General features: G+C 35.2%; 1 protein-coding gene across 1 annotated transcript in view; it reads left to right on the top strand.

The window, feature by feature from the left end:
• The window catches only part of LOC149806819 (armadillo repeat-containing protein 1-like), a 56,470-nt gene extending 43,156 nt beyond the window's left edge, over positions 1–13,314 (top strand). Inside the window, exons 7-9 of the mRNA XM_089958141.1 lie at positions 1,951–2,067; positions 4,305–4,379; positions 7,738–13,314. Of these exons, the coding sequence (XP_089814267.1) occupies positions 1,951–2,067; positions 4,305–4,379; positions 7,738–7,935 (390 nt within the window). The 3' untranslated portion in view covers positions 7,936–13,314. The remainder of the gene's footprint in view (positions 1–1,950; positions 2,068–4,304; positions 4,380–7,737) is intronic.
• Positions 13,315–23,810: the final 10,496 nt, after the last annotated feature.

The following is a 23,810-nucleotide window of genomic DNA, read 5'->3' as shown; positions in this document are numbered from 1 at the left end:
TATAATTTGCAACAAAATAACATATGTAGATCAGTCTTCTAGAGTCTTTCTCTGTCTTACCTTTAAAAACTAAATTATCATTGTCACCTAAATGTTGTGCTTCAATATCTTAGTTAAATTCTGCATTTAAGTCAATTTCTCAGTAATTGTTAGTCACAGAGGCATGAAAGTTTGTGCTTTCATTGGTCTTTGTTTAGTGATCAAAACCTTGCATTACCAAAATTATATTTCATGTGCAAGTGAGGTTTTCCATTTCTAGCATGGTAGTTTCTCTTGCAAATTTTACTATATGGTTGTACAAAAAGGAGATGGTAATAATTCGTGTTACAGGCACATTTCTAACTTTCATGTAAATTTCCATTCTGTCCAGTAATACCTTCCTTTAGCTACACATGTTGTCATTTCCTGTTTTGTTTTTCTTCCAACCATTCTCTTGCTTTCTTAAGAATGAATATAACAGTTTCATTGATGTATTAATATATGGTTACACACACATGCACACAAAAACAACTTACATGTTCTTCATTTGATGGCTGTTTTCTTTGTTTTCCTTTATTAATAATAGGAACTGAACATTTTGTCCTTGAAATAAGGTTAGAATTAAAATTCCTTCCAAATATACCCCTATTATTAGTGCATGTGCACGATGTTCTCATTATTAGGGAACTGAGGTAAGGAATGTGTGTGTGTGTGTGTGTGTGTGTTTCATATAAGGCCCAGGGTTGTATTGATGGTTTTTAAAATATAATTAGGTGTATATTTTTGCAATATTTTTCACTGTCACATATTTTAATGACAAAATGTCCAGCTTCTGTGATTACATGTTTGTAACTTACATTGTAAAACAAGAAAACATCTACAAATTTGTATTAAGTTTGTGCTCGCTACATGGAATTAGTTTCAGACAAAAGGGAGGTAATCCACACTGATTTACAAAAAGTGGTTTAGAGGCATATGGTACTGGATCACTGTTTCGTTGCACTCAACATCACAACACTGATTTAATGAGGTTCCAATATTTTACAGAATTGCATGATGCCTTCCTGTTTCACCCTTGCTTAAATTTATGGAACTTGATATTCCTGAAATAATATGAACTTTGAACAATGAAATGTAATTTAAAATGGTATGAAAATAAGTGCATGAATTTTCTTTTTTGTTTGGACCACTTGCTCAGAAGGCCATAGCCAGTTCTTGAAATTTGTCTCACCATTGGCTGATTGATGGAATTTTTCTGAGTAATTATCATATGATGTATAAAATGGTGGCCTTCATGTTCTGCTTAAATCGGCTTGACCCACTTTTGTTAGTTACATTTACATTAAAAATTGTGTAAATACCACAGGTTGAATTTGTGATAATTTTAAAATCTTTTCTATTTAGTCAAATCAGAATTGCTTCTTAGTCCATTTGTGAGTAAAGGCAAAAATATCCAATAAAGATTACCTAGGCTTGAATTACAACATACAAATGTCAATATGGTAGAATCATTTGTCATTACCACCATGAGCAGGACACTTCACTCCCATTGCATTGGCATTACATAGTCACTGGTGTGCAACAAAATACCAATCAACCACCCAATCAATCAACTGCTCTGCCATATCAGGGGCCCCAGATGGCTTGGTGGTTGAAGGCACTTGCCTGTACCTATCACTCACATCTCACCTCTGTCTGCATGGTTTTGAGTCTCGGACCTGGTATTGGTATGTGAGGAAGCTTTTTGTGAGTCAGTAGTTCTTCCCATGGATTTACATGTTTCTTCCTGCACCAGATGTACTGGCCACAATGTATAGCCTGTTCTTTGCTGATAAATGGTGTTAAACACAAAACCACAAAATCTACCATATCAAAATGGGGGTTAATCCAAGAAAGGTAATTTCACATGACTTATTACAGAATGTGCAAAGATGTGTATTCCTCTGAGTATTTTACGTTCTGTTTTCCCAGAGTGACAGAGACTTGTGCATGCGTTTGCTGCTGCAGGTGAAGGGTGTCATCAGCATCACATTTGACATGAAAAAGATGAGGTGCATTGTCAGATCCAAAATTGATGTTAAGCCAGAGGTAGGTACCACAAACTACATTCTGACAACATTTTTTGTGCAAATGTGTCATAAGTACTTATTAACCCTCAGTGATAATTCTTTAAATAAATATGGCCTGATCCAGTGATATTAGTGAAGTGCAGACACAAAATTGACACTGTTTTACAGAGCGTACAGTTGTTATATTCATGTTCAAAGCTTGAATTATATGCTTTAAAGTATATAAATTCAGCAAAATACAGCATAATTCCAAAAGCTGTTTTTACATTCAATCCTTTACCAACAGTTATGCTGTTTAGCGTGATATTGTGACCATATATACCTACTTATAATAAATAAAGTGGACTTAGGCAGGATAACACTTTTGCACCCAACCATTTCATTCACAGATATGGATATATTTCTTCAATATTATCTTCATTTTGGACAAATCTGGTGTTGCAGATTGCAAACATTTGTGCCACATATTAGTCTGACTGTCCCTTAAAATGAAATGGTTGTCCCTAATACATACTTGTTAAATGCAGGTGAGGCTGATTGTTCATGAAGGATTCATGGTCCAAAAAAACAAACATGGACTGTGTATAAATCAGACCTAAGTTATAAAAAAGAAAAATAATTTGTCTTTTTATTATTCAAAATGTTCATTAACATTAGAATTGAAAGCGATAGAAACTTATTTTAGTTCCTTCTTATTCTCAAGCTCCAAGATTGCAGGATAGCTAATAAATGTAACATGTTGAAAACCAGTAAGATGCCAGTAAAAATTGGATTTTAACAATTGATTTTATTTTCTCCATTCACAAAACAATGCAAGTGCTTAAAAAAAGTTTAATTTGAACCCTAATGTTAACCTCAGACTTTGCTATAAAGAACGTTTAAATCAATGATCTTAGGAATTTTTTGTATTGATTTTGAAGTCAGAAAAAATTCAATCATTAATGAAATTTTTTCTCTTTGAAAGGGTTACTGTAGCATTAAAAAAATTATTAATAGGTATATTAAACAGCTTAAAAGTTAAGAATAATGGACTTAAAACGTGTTATTCATGAAACTAAGAACATGATTGAGTTATGGAAAAGTTTTACGTTTCTTCTGGTACACTCATCTCTGGCCATTATCAATGTCAAAAACACACTGATCATTATCAGTGTCAAAAAAATGCATTGGGTAAAAGTCCTTGCTAGAATGAACATTGATATAAAATAAGAAACCACATGTGGATCTAAGTGTTTTGCAGGTATAGCACTCTTCTTATGAGGCCATTTATTATAACATGGTTCCTGTTATAAGACAGGCACAATCAGGGATTCCATTTCATTTTAAGGCCATTTGTTATGACATGGTTTCTTTTATAAGACAGGCATAAGCAGGTATCCTATTTCATTATAAATCCATTTGTGATAACATGGTTCCATTTGTAAGATAGGCATAATCAAGGATCCTATTTTACTGTCATTTGTTATAACATGGTTCCTGTTATAAGACAGGCATAATCAGGTATCCTGTTTAATATAAGGCCATTTGTTATAACATGGTTCCTGTTATAAAATCGGCAGAATTAAGGATCCTATTTCATTTTAAGGCCATTTGTAATATCATGGTTTCTGTTATAAGCTAGGCAATATCAGGGATCTTCCTATTTCATTTTAAGTGGTTGTTAAGGTATATGTATTATTTACTTTTTTATAAGGCATTGTAACTCTATGGAATCATACTTGGACAGTGTTATAAGTTAAGGGTACTGTATTACATAGGACTAATGTCTGTACAGAATGCTGTTTATGTCCAAACTTATGAATAAACCTGGAACCTTATTTTTTGTAGTGGCTAAGCCCTTTAGCCATACTTTTCAAAATTAACAAAGTCTTAAAATTTTGTTGATTTGAATTTTACTCAGACTGAAGTTTAAAAAATTTTTTGTATGAAAACTGAATTTACCAAACAATATTTTTTGTTGCAAAGATCAAAACTATGAACTACACATACAGTCAATTATTTAATGCAGATTTTTTTCTTCATGTGAATAGACAGCAATTACTGAATTCTTAAACATTTTATGACACTTAAATATGTGATTTACTGTATGAAATTTAAGCTGGATTTCAGATTAAGCATTTACAGGTTTAATGAATTATAAGCCTGTAATTCCCCCACCCCCTTGTTTTGGTAAAATGTACTTATACATTTACCAAAAAGGTAGCATTATATCAATGTGGACAGTTCCAAATATGAATCAGTGCATATTAATTTCAGAGCCTTGTGCGGGCAATTGCAAGAAGTCAGACTTTTGCAGCACAGCAGGTCATCAAGACTGACTCTGGGGAGGAGGTAAATTCTCTTCATATTTGGAATATAGTATCATCACATTCACATAATTCACTCACTACCACTCATGTCCCTGGGTTCTGCCTTACAGAGTCAAGAATTATAAAGGAAACATCTTGAAGTTTGGGTTACATATTTTTCCAGCACTTGTAGCTCAGTAACCCCTTATGAAATTGACTTTCTATTGGAGTAAAATATCATCACATGACCCTCCTTTTTCAGTAGCACTTTTACCACTGGGTGGGGCCATTGGGTCAGTAATTATAATGGGGGCACAATCACTGAATTCATCACCCATGCTTGATTCACTTCATATTTGGAAGATAATATAGTTACATATATCTCTGCCCTAGGTTCTGACCTTGACTGGGGACAGTGGTGTCAAGAATTTATTGCGGAAACATTTTTTGTTCATGGTTTTTCATCATTTATGTTTTTGTTTAACTCGTTGTTCATTCATTTCATATTTGAAATGTATCACCATCTGCTCCCCATGTGCCCCTTTGTTCTTGAGGGATATGGTGACAAGAAATTGTAATGGGGACACATTTTTGTTAAAGTTGTTTTCTTCAAAAGTATTTTTATAACCCCTTAAACCAAGACAGTTGTTTTGGTATATAGCATCAGAACACACAAACCTCATGGGTTAGGTTACCCCCAATTCTATTTTTGTCATATATTTAAGAAGTTTGTTTTACAGTCCTACCCACTTATATCAACATCACTTATGTCTACAAGCTGCCTATTTCGACAAAAAACCAAAGTTGCGGTTGCTTGGTCTACTATTACTACCAAAATTGTCATGCTTATGTCAACGTTGAGATAAAAAATAAACATACATGTCGACAAAAGCTTTTGGTCCAAGCTTGAGCTGATCCTTTGTTTTCTAATCATTTATGTCGACAAGTGCCAGTTCCGACCCATACTTTGTTCAACAATTAGTTGATCTTGCCGCCAGGCTTTAATTTTCCTGCCTAATTATTTATGTTGACCAGCTGCCAGTTCCGACCTATACTTTGTTCAACAATTAGTTGATCTTTCTGCCAGGCTTTAATTTGCGGCCTAATCATTTATGTTGGCAAGCAGCCAGATCTGACCTGTACTTTATTCAACAATTGGTTGATCTTGCCACCAGGCTTTAATGTCACAGTCGGATGAATAAAAAAAACAGGCTTTTGTTTGGTCCTTGATAAATTAAATTAAATTTTATTGTAATTTTATGCATTGATTATGCTATAGATAATAATCTCAAATACATGTATATGTATTTGTCATTAAAATCTTTTACTGCTACATGTATTTATATTTTGAGAAAATTCAAAACGTGTTATCTCTTGGACATATTTTAAATGTATACCATTTGAGCTGACATTGTTACAATATTGTGTTTTAAGAACCATTTTCTTATAATACCTAGTTAGCATGTGTCACTGTATACAATATATTGCCTTCATTAATCATATCAGCCGCATATTTCTTGTTCGATTTTGTGTACTTTTCACGATGACTGCTGTTAACTAAATACAAGTACTGCTTAAACCAACTTATTGACAGGTTTTCATTTCCCTGTGAGAACAGACTGACCAAAATCTAGGACAATTTTTTTAAGTACATGTACTTGAAGCATGTAAATAACAACTATGCAACCATGTGCTAATGCCAACATTGAATATTGTAAAGTTTTTTATATCAGGATGCGACCGATGCAATATTTTATTGTGGATTTTATTACACAAAGGTAACCAAAATGTAATTTGTCAGTGAACAAGTGTATTTCACACTGGTTTTGTTTTCTTGTGCTAAAAATTTCCATTGTTTGTTTTCTCAAAGTGTAAATACTACTCACTGATGACAGGTCACCCCCTACTGACAAATTTAACTTGTATCTTTTTTTTTCAGACCCCCCCCCACACACACACACACTTATCTCGACATCCGTATATGTCGACAATATTTCCTCAGGCCCGAGGATGTTGACATAAATGGGTAGGACTGTAACAAATTTTATAACATTTTTTTAACCCAATTCAATTCATGCTAAGGATGTAATATCCTACATTTATCCTTCTCTTTCCGGTTTGAGTCTCAGGCTCAGCTAAGCTAACATGGGTTTTTATTATGTTCACTACTGAACGCAAAGTTTCATGACTAACTCCGGTCGTCTAAGTGGTTTGGGCGTCTACCTCGGATGCGGAAGGTCAGGGTTCAGAACCCTGGATGGGTCATACCAAAGACTTATTTTAAAAAATGTTATTAGCAACTGTCTCACTTGGCACTCAGGATTAAGAGGTTAGTGTTAGGACTGGTTAGCCTGGTGTCAGGATAATGTGACTGGGTGGGACATAATGCTACATGTCTGCAGCATGACGCCCCAGTGCTAGACTATAAACTGCCACACTGCAGACATCATAGTGATATGACTGAATTTTTTTTAAAGCTGTTAAAAATTAAATACACACACACGCACACATATATGACTAATTGGGAGACAGATTTTACTAGTTACCAGCCTTAGATACTGGCTTTCCAATTAAGGCCAGCAAACAACTAACTGCTTTCATCTGGTATGTTTCATACCAGGATGGAACCATGGTGTCATGAAGTGGGACAATTTGATTGGTGTGGGGTCAGGCTCATTTTATTGGGAAAGACATCATTCACTTTGGCATGAGTCATTATGAAGCAAAGACAATTCAATTTTCTACATCATGTTCACTCTTGGGGTCAAGAAAACCTGCCAACCCTTATGATTTGATATGAATCTCTAATTGCAGATCTGGGGTAAAATAGCAGAAAATATGAAAATATAATTGTCTTCACTGGGTTTGGTTTGGATCAAGCCTTTGCTTTTGTAGCATTAAGGTTCAGGGTGAAAAGTGTATGCACAAATTTGATACCAGATCATCATTCCTAAAATAAAAATTCAAGGCAGTGGAATCTCATAGCAGAAATTTATACATCCCAGCCCCAAAATTCACACTTGCATTTTTCATGTTTGAAGGTAATTTCTGATGCATTGTGATACAGAATAAATGCAAGTCCTTTACCCTATGTAATAATATTGAAAAAACATTGTCAAAATAGTTACCATCCAGACCATTTTTGTGATATTCTACTTGCACTGAACCTCTCACATCTATTGCTCTGCTTTGTATTAAATTCTTTATAGAAACTTATGAATGAATATAAAGAAAAGAACTATTATTTGTAATTTAAAACATTAGTTACATTTTAAAATGATTGTATGTTTTTTTAAGCATACTGAAACTAATCTTATTGTTTCTGAGAATCAGAGTGAAGAACAAAATTACCAACCATAGTCAATACTATTTTTAATTACTAATTAATTTCTTGTTTACAGTTGTTTGTAACATTCAATGCCCACTCACAAGAGCTGAACAAGGAAAACAATGAAGAGCTTCCAGAATATTTACCTGATGAAGAAGAAACTGTGATAGATGACAAAGCTGTATCAAGAAGTGGCAAGGGAGACAAGAAATCTGGAGCAGGATGGCTCAGCACAGCTGCCAGTTTCTTAACCAATTCTTTCTATTGGTGATCAACTTGTCATTAGGACCGATTTGACCATTAAGAAATATCTGCTTTAACTGAGGTTCTGATTCTTTAAATAGCCTACAAAGTTGTACTTGTCTATGCAGTTTGTCTCTTTGGTTCATTTTTCCTGCCATTCTTTGTCTTATGCAAATAAAAATATGAAACTGACCCATGCTTATACCCCTTCAATGAATAATGTTAATATTATTATATATGTCTTTTCATCTATCAGACGACTTTTATGTACAGTTTATTTTTGCATGTGATGGAATGTGCAGAAATTTGGAAGACATCATGGCTAGAGTTTGACACAAATAGTGTAACACACCTGCTAATGTAGCACACACAGATTGGTCAAAATATATGGTAGTATACTCAACAATATACTGTCAATATTTTGATTCCATTTTGATTTAATGATTCTCCCTGTGGTATGTTGCCATGGAGAATAAAACATTTATTTTGTTTTAAAAAAACTTTTCAATATTGTGTTATACTGGGTATAACAGTTCTGTTTCAGGATCTGAGGACATTTATGAAGGTTTCATTGTTCCATTTTACTAGCTCCAAAACCATATTAAAGACCTCAGATCCTCAAATACAGGGCTGTTATCCCTGATTTAATAAATGAAATCTGCTGATTTTTCCCAAGTTATGCTTTGTTTTGAAAAGCTTATGATAGTTGTAAATTTCACTCTAGAGATTGGTTGGCAGAGACTATTCATCCTGATGAAAATTTCCTTGATAAAGAATTAATTATTTTTATGGGAAATAATAGCGGGGGAGGGGGAGGGACTGATTAATTTAGCTTTCAATGAAAGTTTTAAACACTTTTTACAGTTTACTTTAGATGATTTCAAATGGTATTACAAATTGATAATCCAGTGCAGTATCAAAAAATGTACTAATGCAAACAGTTCCTCTTGCTTGGGCATTAATAATTCTGTACCATTCATTCCTTTGCTAATACCAACAGTACTCATTCTGCATGTTATCTATTGGCCAAGGTGCTTAAAATGTTAAAACTGCCACCGGGTTCCGGGGTTTCTCAATTTTCCGGCCTATTTCCAGTATTGTACTCTTCATGCAGTATACTTTAAACATTTTGATTGGTTTCAAGAAAAGTTCTCCTTTTCCTAAAGAATTGTTTAATATTTTCTTTTTTTAATGATTGCCGATAATGATGCAGACATTGGTATCATATGATTGTTAAAGAGTAGCCACCATCTTGTGACAGAACACCTTCAAGCCACTCTTTTTGAGTGCCAAAAGCTTACAGTATAGTAGCTTTGGGCTTTGTAAGGTGGAGCGTGCATACTGTTTGGTTAACAAAGACAATGCATACTATTTTGGTTAATGGAGACAGGTATGAAATAATGGAGGTTCATGTAATAGAAACTCTTTAACTATTTTTCAGGCTGTTTTCATTAATATATTTAGGATGCAGCACCACATACCATATGTGATGCCATTTGAAACCAATAATGGAGTCTTCTCTGTCTTTCCATTCTAACTGGTTATAAGAGGAGAAAGATTTACAATTTTAATAGTTCTGCACATTTTAAGTTTCAATTGCAAGGTTTGGGATGGAACCAAAATGGAGGTGAGGACAAACATTTATGATCAAGAACAAAATAATCAACATGGCATCCAACTAAAGGAGATTTATGTTTACATATACGATGCTGAAACTTTCAATGTGTGCAATAATGTGAAGCCATAAAGGGCAATAGATAAGAATACATGTGCCATTTCAAATTAGTAGCATATACAATTAAGACATTTTTTTTATTTAATTGTTTAATGGATTTTTTTATATGAAGATAGTACTCATTTACCTACGTGAATTATTTCTGTATTTCAAGTTTCAGATTTCATTATGAAATGTTTTTCAGCAGTCTGAAGATTTTCTTCTTTGTTATTTTAATGAAATCATGACAACCTTTAGTGATAGAGATGATTTGAAGGGTTGTCATCGTAATACCAGTTTAGGACAGTCACCTGCACATTAATTAAAATTTGTTATATTTTGAATTATAGAGGTGTAGTGATTTAGATTATTTTGGGGCTTTTTGTTTTGTATTTTACTACAGATCCAGATTCGAAAAATATTTGTGCATTATTTTGATATTCCATGATGCATTGCTATGACCAAAAATGGCAGTTAGAATCTTGAACCTAAATCCCTCAGCTGTATTTAAGAAGTCAGTCTGGAAATATTTCAGGATTTGGAGGTCAGATGATTAAAAAGGCAATCTTGAGTTAGTAACAAAACCATATGCAGAATCAGCAAAACAATAATGATATATGTGATGTAATATTGCAGCTCTTACAACTCCAACGTAGTGACATTCACATTACATACAAAGACAAATGGAAGTCAGTATTCTGATACATATTGTATCATCACCCCTGTATTGCAATACATATGGCATCACATGCTAAATGTGTGGTACATACTGTGGTCTGTATTGTATTGCTATGTATTGGGATATGTATCAAATCGCCACAAAGCAGGCAATGCACAGACCTACTGAATTGTGTACATGTATGTATGTGCTGTATATGTATCCAATCTGATTAAAATCAGATCTCCCCTGTCCTGTGTGAAGATCTGACAGCAACCACTTAGGGGTCATTTTCTGTTGACCTTTGAATTCACTAATGGAAATGCAGATTTCAAAAATCTGAAAGTGAATCAAATTGTTTGGAACACATGGATGCTCTTCAGCCACACTACTCTGTCTCCAAATGCAAAGATGTAAGACTCCATCTGATTGGCTGATAAAATTAGTGATTATAGTAATAACATAGGTCATCAGAACATGACCCCTAAGTGGTCACTCTCATATCTTCACATCGGACAGGGGAGATCTGATTTTAATCAGGTTGTAAATGTATCCAGTATTAAAAGAGAAATTTACTTTGTATATACCTTGTTGTGAAAAATGTATACACCTATGTATTCACCTTTACTTGATATGTATCTTCTCCACAGCATCAGTTGAAATAGGATATGTAACTGAATGATAAATGTTTTTATATTGTTGAATTTCATACTGTTACATGAAACTATTTAAATTCAAAAAAAATTGTTCTGAAATCAAAATTTTTCGTGAACATTTGGTTTTTGTTGCCTATATTGCCAAAATAATTACTCTAACAAAGCAAAAAGTATTGTTAGATTTTCGTTTTTATCATCATGTATGATGGAGTGATTTTATTTCTTAAAAGAATCTTTGATTTCTTCAAATAAGATCATTTTGTAGAGAAGAAAAACCAACTTGTAATTGGGTTTGGTCCATTCTTAAACTGTATTTTTTGGGGTAGTAATTTTATACAAACATGCTGTTTAGAGGCAAACTTGTAAAGTAACTAAAATTTTAATCTCAAGCCAAAACTATTGTCTAACAGGTTCAAAGTGATGAACTGCATAGGTTTATTGCATTTAACTGTATTTCAGACTTGTGTAACAAACTTGTATCTCATGTAAATTGTGTTTGCATGAAAAGTGCTGAACATTTCAGATCCATACACTCCAGGAAACCTACTTTGTATGTATTCTGAGTTACTATATCTAGAACATGCATATATTTCATAGAGGTGACATAAACAGATTAATAGATATTCTGTGCATGAATTCATTATATAACGTCTCATGTGGTTGTAAGCAGCGGAGTTGATTGATTTTATTTTACAGATAAGATTTATATTTTGTACATTTATTTGTAAATATAATTGTTTTCTACTTGTTATCTCATCCCTTCCTCTTCTTTCCATTCATTCTTTTGTTGACACTGGAGTTTGACTGTTTGTAATTTAAGTCTGCTATTTATCATTTTGTACAGAAGTAGTAACGTCTGAATATTCATGCCTTCATAGGAAGACACAAGCAAAGTAGCTATAAATAAATCTAGAATAGTATACACCTTGTTTGACTGGTAGCACAACAGTGTCGAGATGTTTCTTTTGCTGTAATGGAATACACAATTCTCACAGAAACCATACCAGCAGCCCCATTAAACTTGATCTGGCCCATTATGTTGATCTTGATATGAGTAAGTAAGACATCAATATAAAACATAAAATGGAGGTAGGTTCTTCCATTCTTCTGAAAATATTTATTTCATTTGCATATAATGGCTGGATTTTTATCACAATACTTGAATAAAATGTCTCGTTTAAACAACGCTTATCATCATTTATAAATTACATGCATAATATTGTTATTTATAGTTCTTCCCATTTTTAAAATCTGACAATATACTTCCCTTTAAACATTATATTTTTGCAGTCTTTTGAGATTACATGTTGCTTTTCTCGCTAGAAATTGATCATACTAAATATTTTCCATGCCTTTAATACATTAAGTTAGTAATTGTTTGCTAAGTCAGATGAATCTTATGAACCCTGTTTATTGTCTATAAAGTAGTCCCTAGCACATGGACACCATGACTGAGATGACTGGTCTGAGACAACCAGACTGAGATGGGAAAAGTTAACTCATCAAAGCGGAGATTTAAATGTCGCATGGCTGAGAATATTGAATCTTATGAACCCTATGTGCATTATTTGGAAAGAAGTCAACTTTGACATGGAGAAACTCTGCAGTAACTAATTCATTGAACTAGTTTTATTGATAGGACAACAGAGAAAAATTAGTCAGACTGTGTATGCTTAGTGACACATTACCAATCTAGATCTTGCTCATTGTTATCATGTACATGTAACATTTTGGTGGTATTCCACTATTTCCTTGGTTTCTATGGTTACAAAGTACAGTAGCAGATGCTACCAGGATATGCGAGTGCAGGAATCGGGCAGTCTGTATTAATTGAGACATTTGGCAGCCAATGATGCACAAGACCTCCTGCACATTAGTTTAAAGTTATGCATATAAAATATACTCTGCACAGTATGCAATGTTTGTTTAACTGTTATCCCTTAACATGCTTGTCATAACATAAGTTGTTGGTAGAGGCTTATCATGACACTTTTCAGGTAGGCAACTGTTTACACATCAGGATTTTTCCAGCCTGACATGGATGGTTGTGAAACTAAATTTAATTGGCACATTAGGCCCTGGAACAAGCATTCTGTCATAGTTTGAACCTTGTATCAAAGAAGTTTTACAATGCATATTTAAAATGCGGGCTACCTAGAACATCAAAATGGCTGATTCCCAGTGTGGTTCATCTTGAGATGATGATTTTGTTTGGTAAATAATGACTGATGATGGTGACAATGACAGTGATTATTAAAGTTATGAACCATGTCAGATTATTGAAACTGGGAAGGTGCTAATGAAGATGCCAGTGAGTGACTTTGAACCTGAAAATGATGTTGAATAGAATTCTGATGTACATGCAAAAAAAGATGGCATGCAGGTCAACCCCTCTTGTAAAAAAGGCAAAATTATGCCCATCCATTTAGGATGTATGCAAATATCTGGCAAAGTTGGACACCCCACCCCACCCTGTACACACGCATACTTTTTTACAAACCCTCCTGTTTAGTACATACGCTTGACCCCCTGCCCGAATTCTATATTCTATAGAGTGTCATATATTTAATCCATGCAGAAATGATCAAGGATTAATAATATTAACGTGTTTAATAAAACAGTTTACTGACGTTGAATGTCTGGCTGCATCAAAGAAATATGTTGCGTAACTTTAAAAAGTTTGTCTAATGTCCGCTAAAATTCAAACACCAACTGAACCCAGTCGAACAGGTTATGTGTTAGACAAATTATTATCAAGGTTTCACCACCCCCATTTTCTGTGCGTACGTACATTTTCCAGTAGACACACACCCCATACTCAAGCGTATGCATTTGGATTAACATCCTCCAACCATCCATGCATATGTACTAAATGGATAGCCCCATATCAAGTATAATTACCATACAGACAATTTAAAAGTAGAGTTCAATTTTCATTTCTTTTCTCAAACAATTTAGCCCTGCATGATCTTGTGCTACAGAATTATACAGCCCTATAAGTTTTAAGATAAATTGACTAAATAAGACTCTAAAATGAAATCCGAAAGTAATGATATTTATTCGATCAAAATATCTCGTCTTAAGAAGGATACTATAGCACTGATAGACTTAAAACCCTAATATAGCATTATAAAGAAGATAAAAAACTCTACATAGTGGTCAGCAAGGCACCAATTTAGGAAAGTGAGAGCTTATGTTAGTGAAAACTTCTTATTTTGGAGCAGAACAATCTAAATGACAGTATCAATGAACTGTGGAAAATTATACTTAACCATAAAGAACAGTTTCCTAACTTGTTCAAGTTGACTCGGCTAGCTACATATCTGTCCCATGAAAAAGCAGACCATGAAGGGGGGGGGGGTCAGCACAGAACATTATTCATAGACAGACAAGGTACAAATTAAGTTCAGAAACAATGAACATATTAATGTGTACACAACTAGAGGTGATATCTTTAAACGATTTGATTTCAGTAGAGCTCTAACAGATTGGAGCAGGAAGATTGAAAATATTAAACGATCGTGGTTGGGAGATCTCCTCAACCTGTTGGCCAATGCCCCCAGGAAATTACTACTGGTGAAGGATCTGCTCTTGTAGCACAGAGGGTTCCTTTTGCACTACACTCTATGATTTTCTGCCTTCACGCCTGGTTCATGTTAAACGATCTATCCACCAGCATCAGTTTTCAAGCAGGGCTGCTAAATGACTCGTCAGGCTAGAGAGCAATACACTTCTACGGTTTACAAAGCCAAATAGAGAATTTTCTGTAAAATATGCAGTAAGATGTGCATTGATAGTCTGTATCCCTTTAATTGCAGTTGCAGACTTTCTTTTACTCTTCGATGATAAGCATGCTCAGTATCCGCCATTAAAGACTATAAAGCAGCCAGTTTCCAATACTCTAAGTTATCTGTAGGTTTCATCACAGTGTCGGACCCACGGCTTCCAGAAGTGACCAGATACTTTAAGCTCCAGAGACTAATCTCTCGCTCTTTAACACCTACGAGGGACCTGCTGTGTGTGTTTTGGTCATTATCTAATAAATCTTTAAGTGACATTTCCTTAGAGAACCTTAGTACATTTTGCTTTCTTTTCCTTACTTCAGTTTCCCTTTCTTGCGAACCTGAGCAAACATCAGCTACCTTCGGGAGCTCCTGTTACTATTGGAATGCATGGTCTTATTCGTATCTATACTGGGGATGATTAAAATAGACTAATTGTGCATCTGAGACATGATGTTTCTATGTAAATCAAAATAGTATATAAAGGGTCGTAACCTTATTTTTCTCCTTATTATGAGTACATCTGATATTTACCTACAAAATACCTGATATTTCAGCTGACAGCAACTCAACCAGAATATCCCCACTATCAAAAGAGATTATGACTCTTTCCCCGATAAATCTTTCTTTTATGATAATAAAAGCCCATGAGGCAAGGGCTATTGCTGTATCTTGGACCTTTCTTAAATATTCGTTGGCTGATGTAATGAGAGCCGGTTTCTGGCGATCTCACTTCAATTTGTCGCTCTACCTTTGATAATTGTCGCACCAGAGCGAAGGGATTTGCACACTGGGTCCAGCTGTGTCACCCAAAAAGTTATCTAGCCGTCCTCCAGCCTGCAATAGGGCACCTACTGAAAGCAAATGATGAATTCACTGCGACATTTTATCTGGGTTCGTCAGCCTCCCATCATCCCAAGCCAAGAGAGATAACCTGATACTTCCTCGTTTTCTTTCATGTGCACGCATAAACAAAAATACGTCATCACTATTACGGTATCTCCTACACATCATTGAAACTGCTTGTTACATCGATTGGTAAATGGCTGTGCATGGAAGAGAACCTTTGATTTACTCATCTAAACAGCATGAATGATCATGCTGAATCACAATAACAAGAAAAATTTACTTGAGCTCGCTGTGATTGGTCCCACCAGTTCACGTGGGCAGTTACAATACGTCTATAGGAGGAACGAAACGCTTTTTCCATACCCCTAAAAAGACGGTTGGAATGAGTAGCCTCACCACTTCCTGTGAGAGTATCGGGATGATGGTTAACTAAATACTCTGTCTTCCTTACATCATATAGACACCTTGTCACCAAGTCACTTCCTAACAGGTAGGGAGCAGGACGATGACGTCCTTTCGGTTTTGCTGTACTCTAAAGAAATCATCTAGGAACTTGCCGGCATGGTCCCTTCTCTTCCCTACAGGTCCCTTTCCTCCACCCAATTGTCAGTTCAGACCGAAGAGGAGGAAGATATTTGGTCTCTTAATATAGAAGCAAACACAGCTTACTGCCTTCTGCAGCAACTCCGGATTTGTGTCCCAAGTCTTCGGGAGTGGAGGACAAGAAAAACCGTTTTAGTCTGGCGAGACTCTCAAAGGTTTCATTGCGAATATAGGCCTATCTTTTATTCTTTCATTAGACCAGGAAGCTTTCACAAAAGTTTGCGAAAAACTATGAATTCGACAGACAAGAAAGGGGGGTATTCTTTCGCTCTCCTCTGTGCTGAGACCGTTTGTTTAAGCGTCTCATTGCAGGGTACAATCTGCTATCTGACCTCTTAAGCCCTTCCTACAATGCTGAGAGTCGCAAGTGAGAATTTATATGGTAACCTGAGCTCGCCGTTCAGTGATGACTCTTGAGGCGTTGTAGCTGAAAGTTTGTACGCTACTAGCCACAGCTTCACATGCCGATCCTTTTTTTTTTTTTTTTTTACAGCAGGCTCTTTCAGTCTTCTATAAAATAAAAAAAATTCTGCACTAAGTGATGCTTTGTAAAAATGCCAATGACATTGTAGGCGGAGTTGCTCCACCCTGTTGGAATATCGCTCTCACCACGTGGGATGTCTTATGAATAACAGTAAGAACCTTATTTGGAATCCTACGTCACTGTGCACTCATGAAACTTGATGTTACCTCCTTTAAAGCTGCATTAGTCGCATAACAGTTTTACGTTTTGGCATTTTTCTATATCATCATGATCCCAAACCATACGAGAAAAAGCAGGTCCGTGAGTTTTTCATTTAATTTTTTTTTTTGGGGGGGGGGAGGGGGGAGGCAATATGTCAGCTTTCCTGGCCGATTTGAATTTTGGTACTAAGATTTTAACTAACGTCACAAATAGCATCCAGTCGTCAAGGTTTGTCAAAGTCGTGAAAATTATGTTTATCTATCAAAATATGTGATCTCCATGATGCAATACAATTTATGTTCTGAGCTGGTAAATAGACCAAACCTTGCCTTGCACCTTTCAAAGCTGGTCTGCAATCTGTAATCGTCCAATTCATTATTCGCTTTTTCTTTCTTCTGTCACTCATCTTTCATATAATTTGCCCATCTCCCGATTCTCTCATCATCATTCTTGATCTTCCAGATCATGTAAGCACCCCTTGTCTCAATCTTGATTTTATGGATTCTGTCTCTTCATTTCAGTCCCAACTGCACTTTTGACATGTTTTCCTATTTCCGCCTACCGATTATTTTCTAAAAACAGCATATTTATTCCCTGTGCTTCTGACTGCATCCTCTCATTAATTTTTACAAAAAAAGGGTTTGTTTCGAGCAAGTACAAAAACAGATACTTAAAATATCCCGATGCACCCAGTGTTACTCAGAGCTAGATTTCCAACACAGCACAGATCTCACAGCCTCTGATAAACGTTGGTGTTGCCGCAACATTTGTTGCTCCTGATGCGGTTGTTTGTTGTTATTTTTCTCTTCTTCTTCTTCTTCTTCTTCTTCTTTTTTTTTTTTTTTTTTTTTTAAGCAACCCTATCAGACAAAGCGGCGCTTTTTGTTTTAGGGAGAGTTACGTTAGTAACGACACGGTCCGAATTACACATTTCACTTTCAGAAATATTAAAACTGTGGTTTGATTGGTGAATCAATAGCCAGCCCTGAAATTTAAACAATGATGCCGAACTGACTTAAAAGATGGCTGCCATGGATAAAAATATAAACACTTTAAAACGACGTCTTCAAAAAAAGTACACCACAGTATTTAATATTAGACAATATATTCAAACGTTTTCCTCTCAGCAACCGCTCAGTGGAATTCAAACAAACTTTACACAAGGCATGACAAAATTAAAACATTTCTAGCCCGTACAAATGATGACGTTTCACTATCAAATATAGATGCAGTTACTGAACATAGAACATCCTTAAAACCACTTCCCAAGAGGATAGTTATTTTGATAAAATTTGACAGAATGTAAGGATGCAAATTTCTGTCGATCTATGAAGAGCACATTAACTTGGACAAGAGAACACTTAATTAGATTTATGGGGACAAGTGCTTGTTAAATCGCTATACTGCAATGATTTCTAATGTATGTGTCGGGAGAGGACGTGATTCTTAGTTAAGCCTTCGTTTATTTAACCGTCAGACAGACAAGAAAAGGGAAGGTTAACTTCGATTTTATATCGGAACTTTCAGAGTTGAGTTTTTCCAGAATCAGTTGTTTGGAAATCTAGAAATCAGGCTGATTGAAATTTTGACGCCTAGTTATAAAAGGCGGCAGATATATTTAATCATGATTAGTTACGATAAATAAGGTGCGTGGTTCCCACGCGAAATTTCTTGGGTTTTATATGCCCCCATCGCCAAAAATTTAGTCAGTCTACGTTTTCCTGCAAGAGAAAAATAAATAGGAGACTCTGCAATTGAATTTGAATGAAATTCTCTCGTAAAACGTTTGTCAAAGGGACCGGATGTCTGGAATGTCAAGAGACACAATTCTGCCAGTAGAAGCGAACAAAGCTTGAAAGCATAAGGTATTTGCGTCAATCTCATGTTATTCGTTGATACCAATACAAGATTTGCTTGAATTTAATTGTTTATATTTGCATGAATTTATTTTGTTTAAATTCGTAGCTCAGTTTTCTTGATATGAGTATAACTATGTTGAGTTCATCTATCTGAATTCGTACAATGATCTTCTTTATATAAGTTTGAAGAATTGTTTGAATTTGTCGTCTTGGTTGTTATAGGAATCTAAGAATTTCGTGCATTACATTAGTTGATATGAGCTACGAGAATCCGTTTGAATTCACTGATCTTAGAGGATTTCCTGTATGCTAAAGACTCGAATGTGTGTAATCGCTGAAAATAACGAGGTTAAGCTATGTAATAATTTTCATTGATTCATTTGTGTAATTGAGACGAGAATGGAACTGTTATGTCTCGAGTGATGTTAATGGGAGTCATGATGGAATAGCCGTTAGGAAGTACATTAATATTATGAAACTAGGTTTGTTTATGGTCTGCCATGTTTAGCTTGACCAGATAACCTGTGGTATCTGTTTGAATTCCGATAGAAAAATATCTCACATAACGAGAGGGGAGTAATGATCTGTTCCAAATAGGACAACTGACAGAAGAATTTCTGTTTACTTTGAAAGGAGAAATAGCTCCACTGACGTATCCACGTACTACTAAGTATCTACGTACTTATGTATCCACCTACCCACACGAAGTTGGAGGGCCGAAAAGAGCCGAGACAGTAGGGAGGTTGGAGAAGAGAAAAAGCGAAAGGACCTAGAGGAACAACCACAGTGAAGTTGGAGTGGACTGGAACTAAGCAGGTTATGAAGTAGTACAAGGCAATGACTTCGATTGTTCACTCGATTCTATGATGAACCAATTCTATCATTTAAAACAGATCGCCTATTCATGTAAATATATTTGTGTTTGACATTCGGCAGAAGATTTATTTCAAAAGGAAGTGTATCTTTTTAATGTAAAGTATTATCACAGTTGTTTGTGTAATTTATTAAATTGTGTTGTTTGTTTGTTTTTTTTCATGTACGGGGGCTCTTGGCATTCAGATTTATATATCTACTCAGATATCTATATATTCCACCTATAAGCTTCACACTTTATATTAATATTTATTCGATCCGGGCAATAGCACCAAGGGTGATCATCTCCTAGAAAACGAGAACCGAATAAAGCGGACACCATGTAAGAAGGTACAATCAGCCAATCAACCTCACCAACACCAACACCCAGCAGCACCTCTACACACAAATTATACAAATTATACATGAAGCATATTTGATACTGATGAGAGCTTTTTATTTCAACACACTGCTTGTTATGAAAAGTATATGCACTGCTGAATTTTGAGTATCGCAAAATAGTCCTTCTGGGCAAAACACCAGCAAGGTCAAACCTTAACCTCGAGCAGTATCTGATGTGGCACTAAAACTATTATTTTACTAGTGACAGGTTACCTGTACTCACCAGTACTTACCTGGTAGAGAACTACTAAGATATAAACAATTTTTTTAAACCTATATATGTGTATGTATGTGTGTACATATGCATACAATATGAATACACATATAATTATTGTTTCAATTTCGCAAAGTTCCTTTGTAAGGCACAATACAGACAGCGTAGTGTCTAGGTACAATATATCATACATTTTTACTCTATTTTGTTAGTGAGATGAACCTAAAATGCCATTCTTAAAGTCGTTCTTTGTTGTTCGTGTCGTGTCTTTATTTATTTTGCTATATTAACTCTCCTTTTGTTGTTCCTTTCAGCGATTTTTTTAACACGAAGACAAAGTTTTTGACAAAACAAAACCCTATTATCTTCAGCCATAAAACCATATGGTATACACATAATGTAAACGGTTTTTTCCCCACTACATGACGATGATATATTTGCAAATCTTGTAATACTTACAGGGGTTAATGCTATTCCCGTCACGCTTTCGAAATATATTATACGATTTCCAAGTCGTTTAATTGTATCTACTTTCGTAGACCAAAGTCAGATTTTGTCTGAACAAGTCATCTCGTTTCAAGTAATGTTAAAGCTGTTTGCTCCACCCTGTACATTATTTTCCCACTCAGCTTACCTTAGTTTTGTTGCTAGCATATGGTGTTGAACTGAATACAGGTCATCACGTGCGTGTGTGTGTGTGTGTGTGTGTGATTTTGATTTTTAACGTAGCTTTAAAAAAATTCAGTCATATCGCTACGATGTCTGCCGTATGGAAGTTTATAGTGATGTCTAGCACTGGGGCATCATGCCGTAGACATATAGCATGATATCCCACCCAGTCACATTATCCTGACACCACGCCTACCTGTCTTAACACTAACCCCTTAATGCTGAGCGCCTAGCGAGGCAGCTGTTAGTACCATTTTTATAAGTCTTTGGCATGACTCTGCTGGAGTTCGAACCCATCCGAGGCGGACGCACTAATCACTAGGCCTCCGGTAGATATATCAGATAAAAACAGTTTACATTCGTTTGCATCTTCGAGAATGGTTTCTTTGTTTCTCTCCCTTAAACGTCAGATCTGTCAAAATAAAGCTTGCAGAATTTCTTGCAAAAATTTTTTAGATGACATAATTGCCCTAACGGACACTCGTCTTGACAACTCGGTTGACGGTGGTGATATTATTTGGGTTGCACAAACCCATCAGACGTGATAGAGCTAATCATGGTGGGGGGAGATGGGTGAGTTATCGTTCATTATTCAAACAAATTATTAATGATATGGATTTAAATTTATGTTATGAATATATTCTATTCACCGTCAGTTGTGTATCTTTTTCCATCGAAACATTATTCCTTCCGGGATTACTTGAATATCTGCAGGCTCAAATGTGGGCTACGATAGCTTAGAGAGATTACAGTTGAAGGTTGAAAGGATGGTTACAGGTCTAACCCGAGAATTACGGCTAGGTCCCTCTCTCAGAAAGAAGAAAATCCGTCAAACTCTGTATTTTACCAAAAATTATTTATAATGGTTCGCCAAGTTAATCAAACTAAATGCTATCTCCTTTAGTGGGAGAAACGACACGGTGCAATTTTCGTAATCAACAAAACGTTTAGATTAAATGTCAGACTTAAAACTCGATCTGATTAAATTCAGGTCTCCACTATCCTACGTGACATAGGGCAGTGGATATCCGATTTTAATCCGATTGACTTGAAACAACAACATCTTTACTTCATTATTCTGTTCTCATCCTCATAACCCAAAAATGTCAGAACGGAAAGCGATTTCCTAAAATTTAAAATATATATTACAACACCAAAGAATAGAGTTCCGTCTTAGTATCCTTCTGGTGATCTCAAATATTGTTCATACTAGGACCAGAAACCAATGTAGCGACCTTAAAAAGATCTATATGGTAATCGTCTGATAGATAATCCCTTACGCGACGGAGTAGCACACGCAGAAAATACATTTTGGTATATGTACATTTATATTCAATACACATGGTCGAATGCCTAGTCCAATACTTAGTCTTAATGAAATGTACCATTGCATCTCTACAAAAAAAATTTTGTTTGGCTCATTTGAACTCGAAACTGCAAAAAATTACAATATTCTTAATTTTTTCAACAATATGTTTCGATAGGAGACATTTTAGCTAATGCTTCTTCCTTGTATTCTAAACAAAGGAAACATATTTTTTCCAGACAGTACAATGACCAAATAATATTTGATGTAGATGCATTATATATTTAACTCTGTTGTTTCTGAAGTTTTGTAACACCATTATTTACTGTCCTTGGATATCCGGATGCGGGAGGTCGCTGGTTCGATCTCCGGCCGAGTCATACCAAAGACTTACACAAATGGTACTAACAGCTGTTTCGCTTGGCGCTCAGCATTAAGATGTTAGTGTTAGGACTGGTCGGCCTGGTGTCAGGATAATGTGACTGGGTGGGACATCATGCTACATGTCTGCGGCATGATGCCCCAGTGTTAGACGTCACTATAAAAACTGTCACACTGCAGACATCGTAGCGATATGACTGAAAAATTGTTAAAGCTACGTTAAAAATCCAAATCACACACACAAACACACACTCCTTGGATATCTTTTGAACTTTTTCAACCCTCATCTTTTATTTGTAATCACATTTTATGTGTTTGATTTCTTTATTTAAAAAAAAATTAAATAGCGATTGTCATCTTTAATTAGTTTACATCACTATATCTGTATGGGGAATGGCTTATCTAAGATTGTGAGAACCTGTAGTCGGAACCCTTTAGCATACTTTAGAAAATAAAATGTGTTCTAACTATATACATATGATTTTTCATTTTCTTTGAACGGTTGTGCAAAACAACAACAATACTACTACTACTAATTTAAGAAATTGTAATAATTTAAATTATAGTACATACATGTTAAAATACATTTTCATTTTTACAGGCTAACATAATGGTTTTGTACAGGGTAAAATACATGCTACCGTTTAAATGGAATGCAAAACCAAACACAGAATCACAAAGATTTTCATCAGTTGCTTCGTAGAAATCACTGAAAATCACAGGCTCTTGCAACATGTGTTTATTTTTATTTTTATTGTAATTAGGTAAAAAGATTCTCACGATACAGAGTAATATGAACATAACAAACAAAATATGTTACATCATTTGTAGCCAGTGAATTAACTACCTTTTAATATCGATCGAGAAGTGACTGCTCGGAATTGTGAATTTTTGCCCTTGGCAATGACAGAGCTGTTTCTATTAACTGCACTCAGCACCATAGCCGTTAAATAAGCGACTTCGCTATCTGGCGATTTACTATCAAATTTTGGATATTATCCCTACGCCGTCCAACTCTGTTAAGAGTAACTAATTAGTTCCAAACACGTGGTCCCATTACATTGTTAATTTTCATGATTTACTTTAGCCAGTGTATATATCTTTGAAAGTTATTTTTAACTAAGCACGATCCTTTCAAAAAAGATTGTCAATATGTGTTTTTGCAAAGTGTTAAAGCACTTCCGTTGTCAAATCTTCATTGTAGGAGGTGTGTAGTTTTGCACCTTGTAAAGCTCTTTAATTTCGGAGGTAAGTAAAATCCTGCTTGTAGTTT

This window comes from Sinohyriopsis cumingii, chromosome 1, assembly GCF_028554795.1.
Source record: "Sinohyriopsis cumingii isolate HCF-2022 chromosome 1, ASM2855479v2, whole genome shotgun sequence".
Classification (NCBI taxonomy): Eukaryota; Metazoa; Mollusca; class Bivalvia; order Unionida; family Unionidae; genus Sinohyriopsis; species Sinohyriopsis cumingii.
Note: the sequence above shows the minus strand (reverse complement) of the source record. Positions and strands in the feature narration are given on the sequence as shown.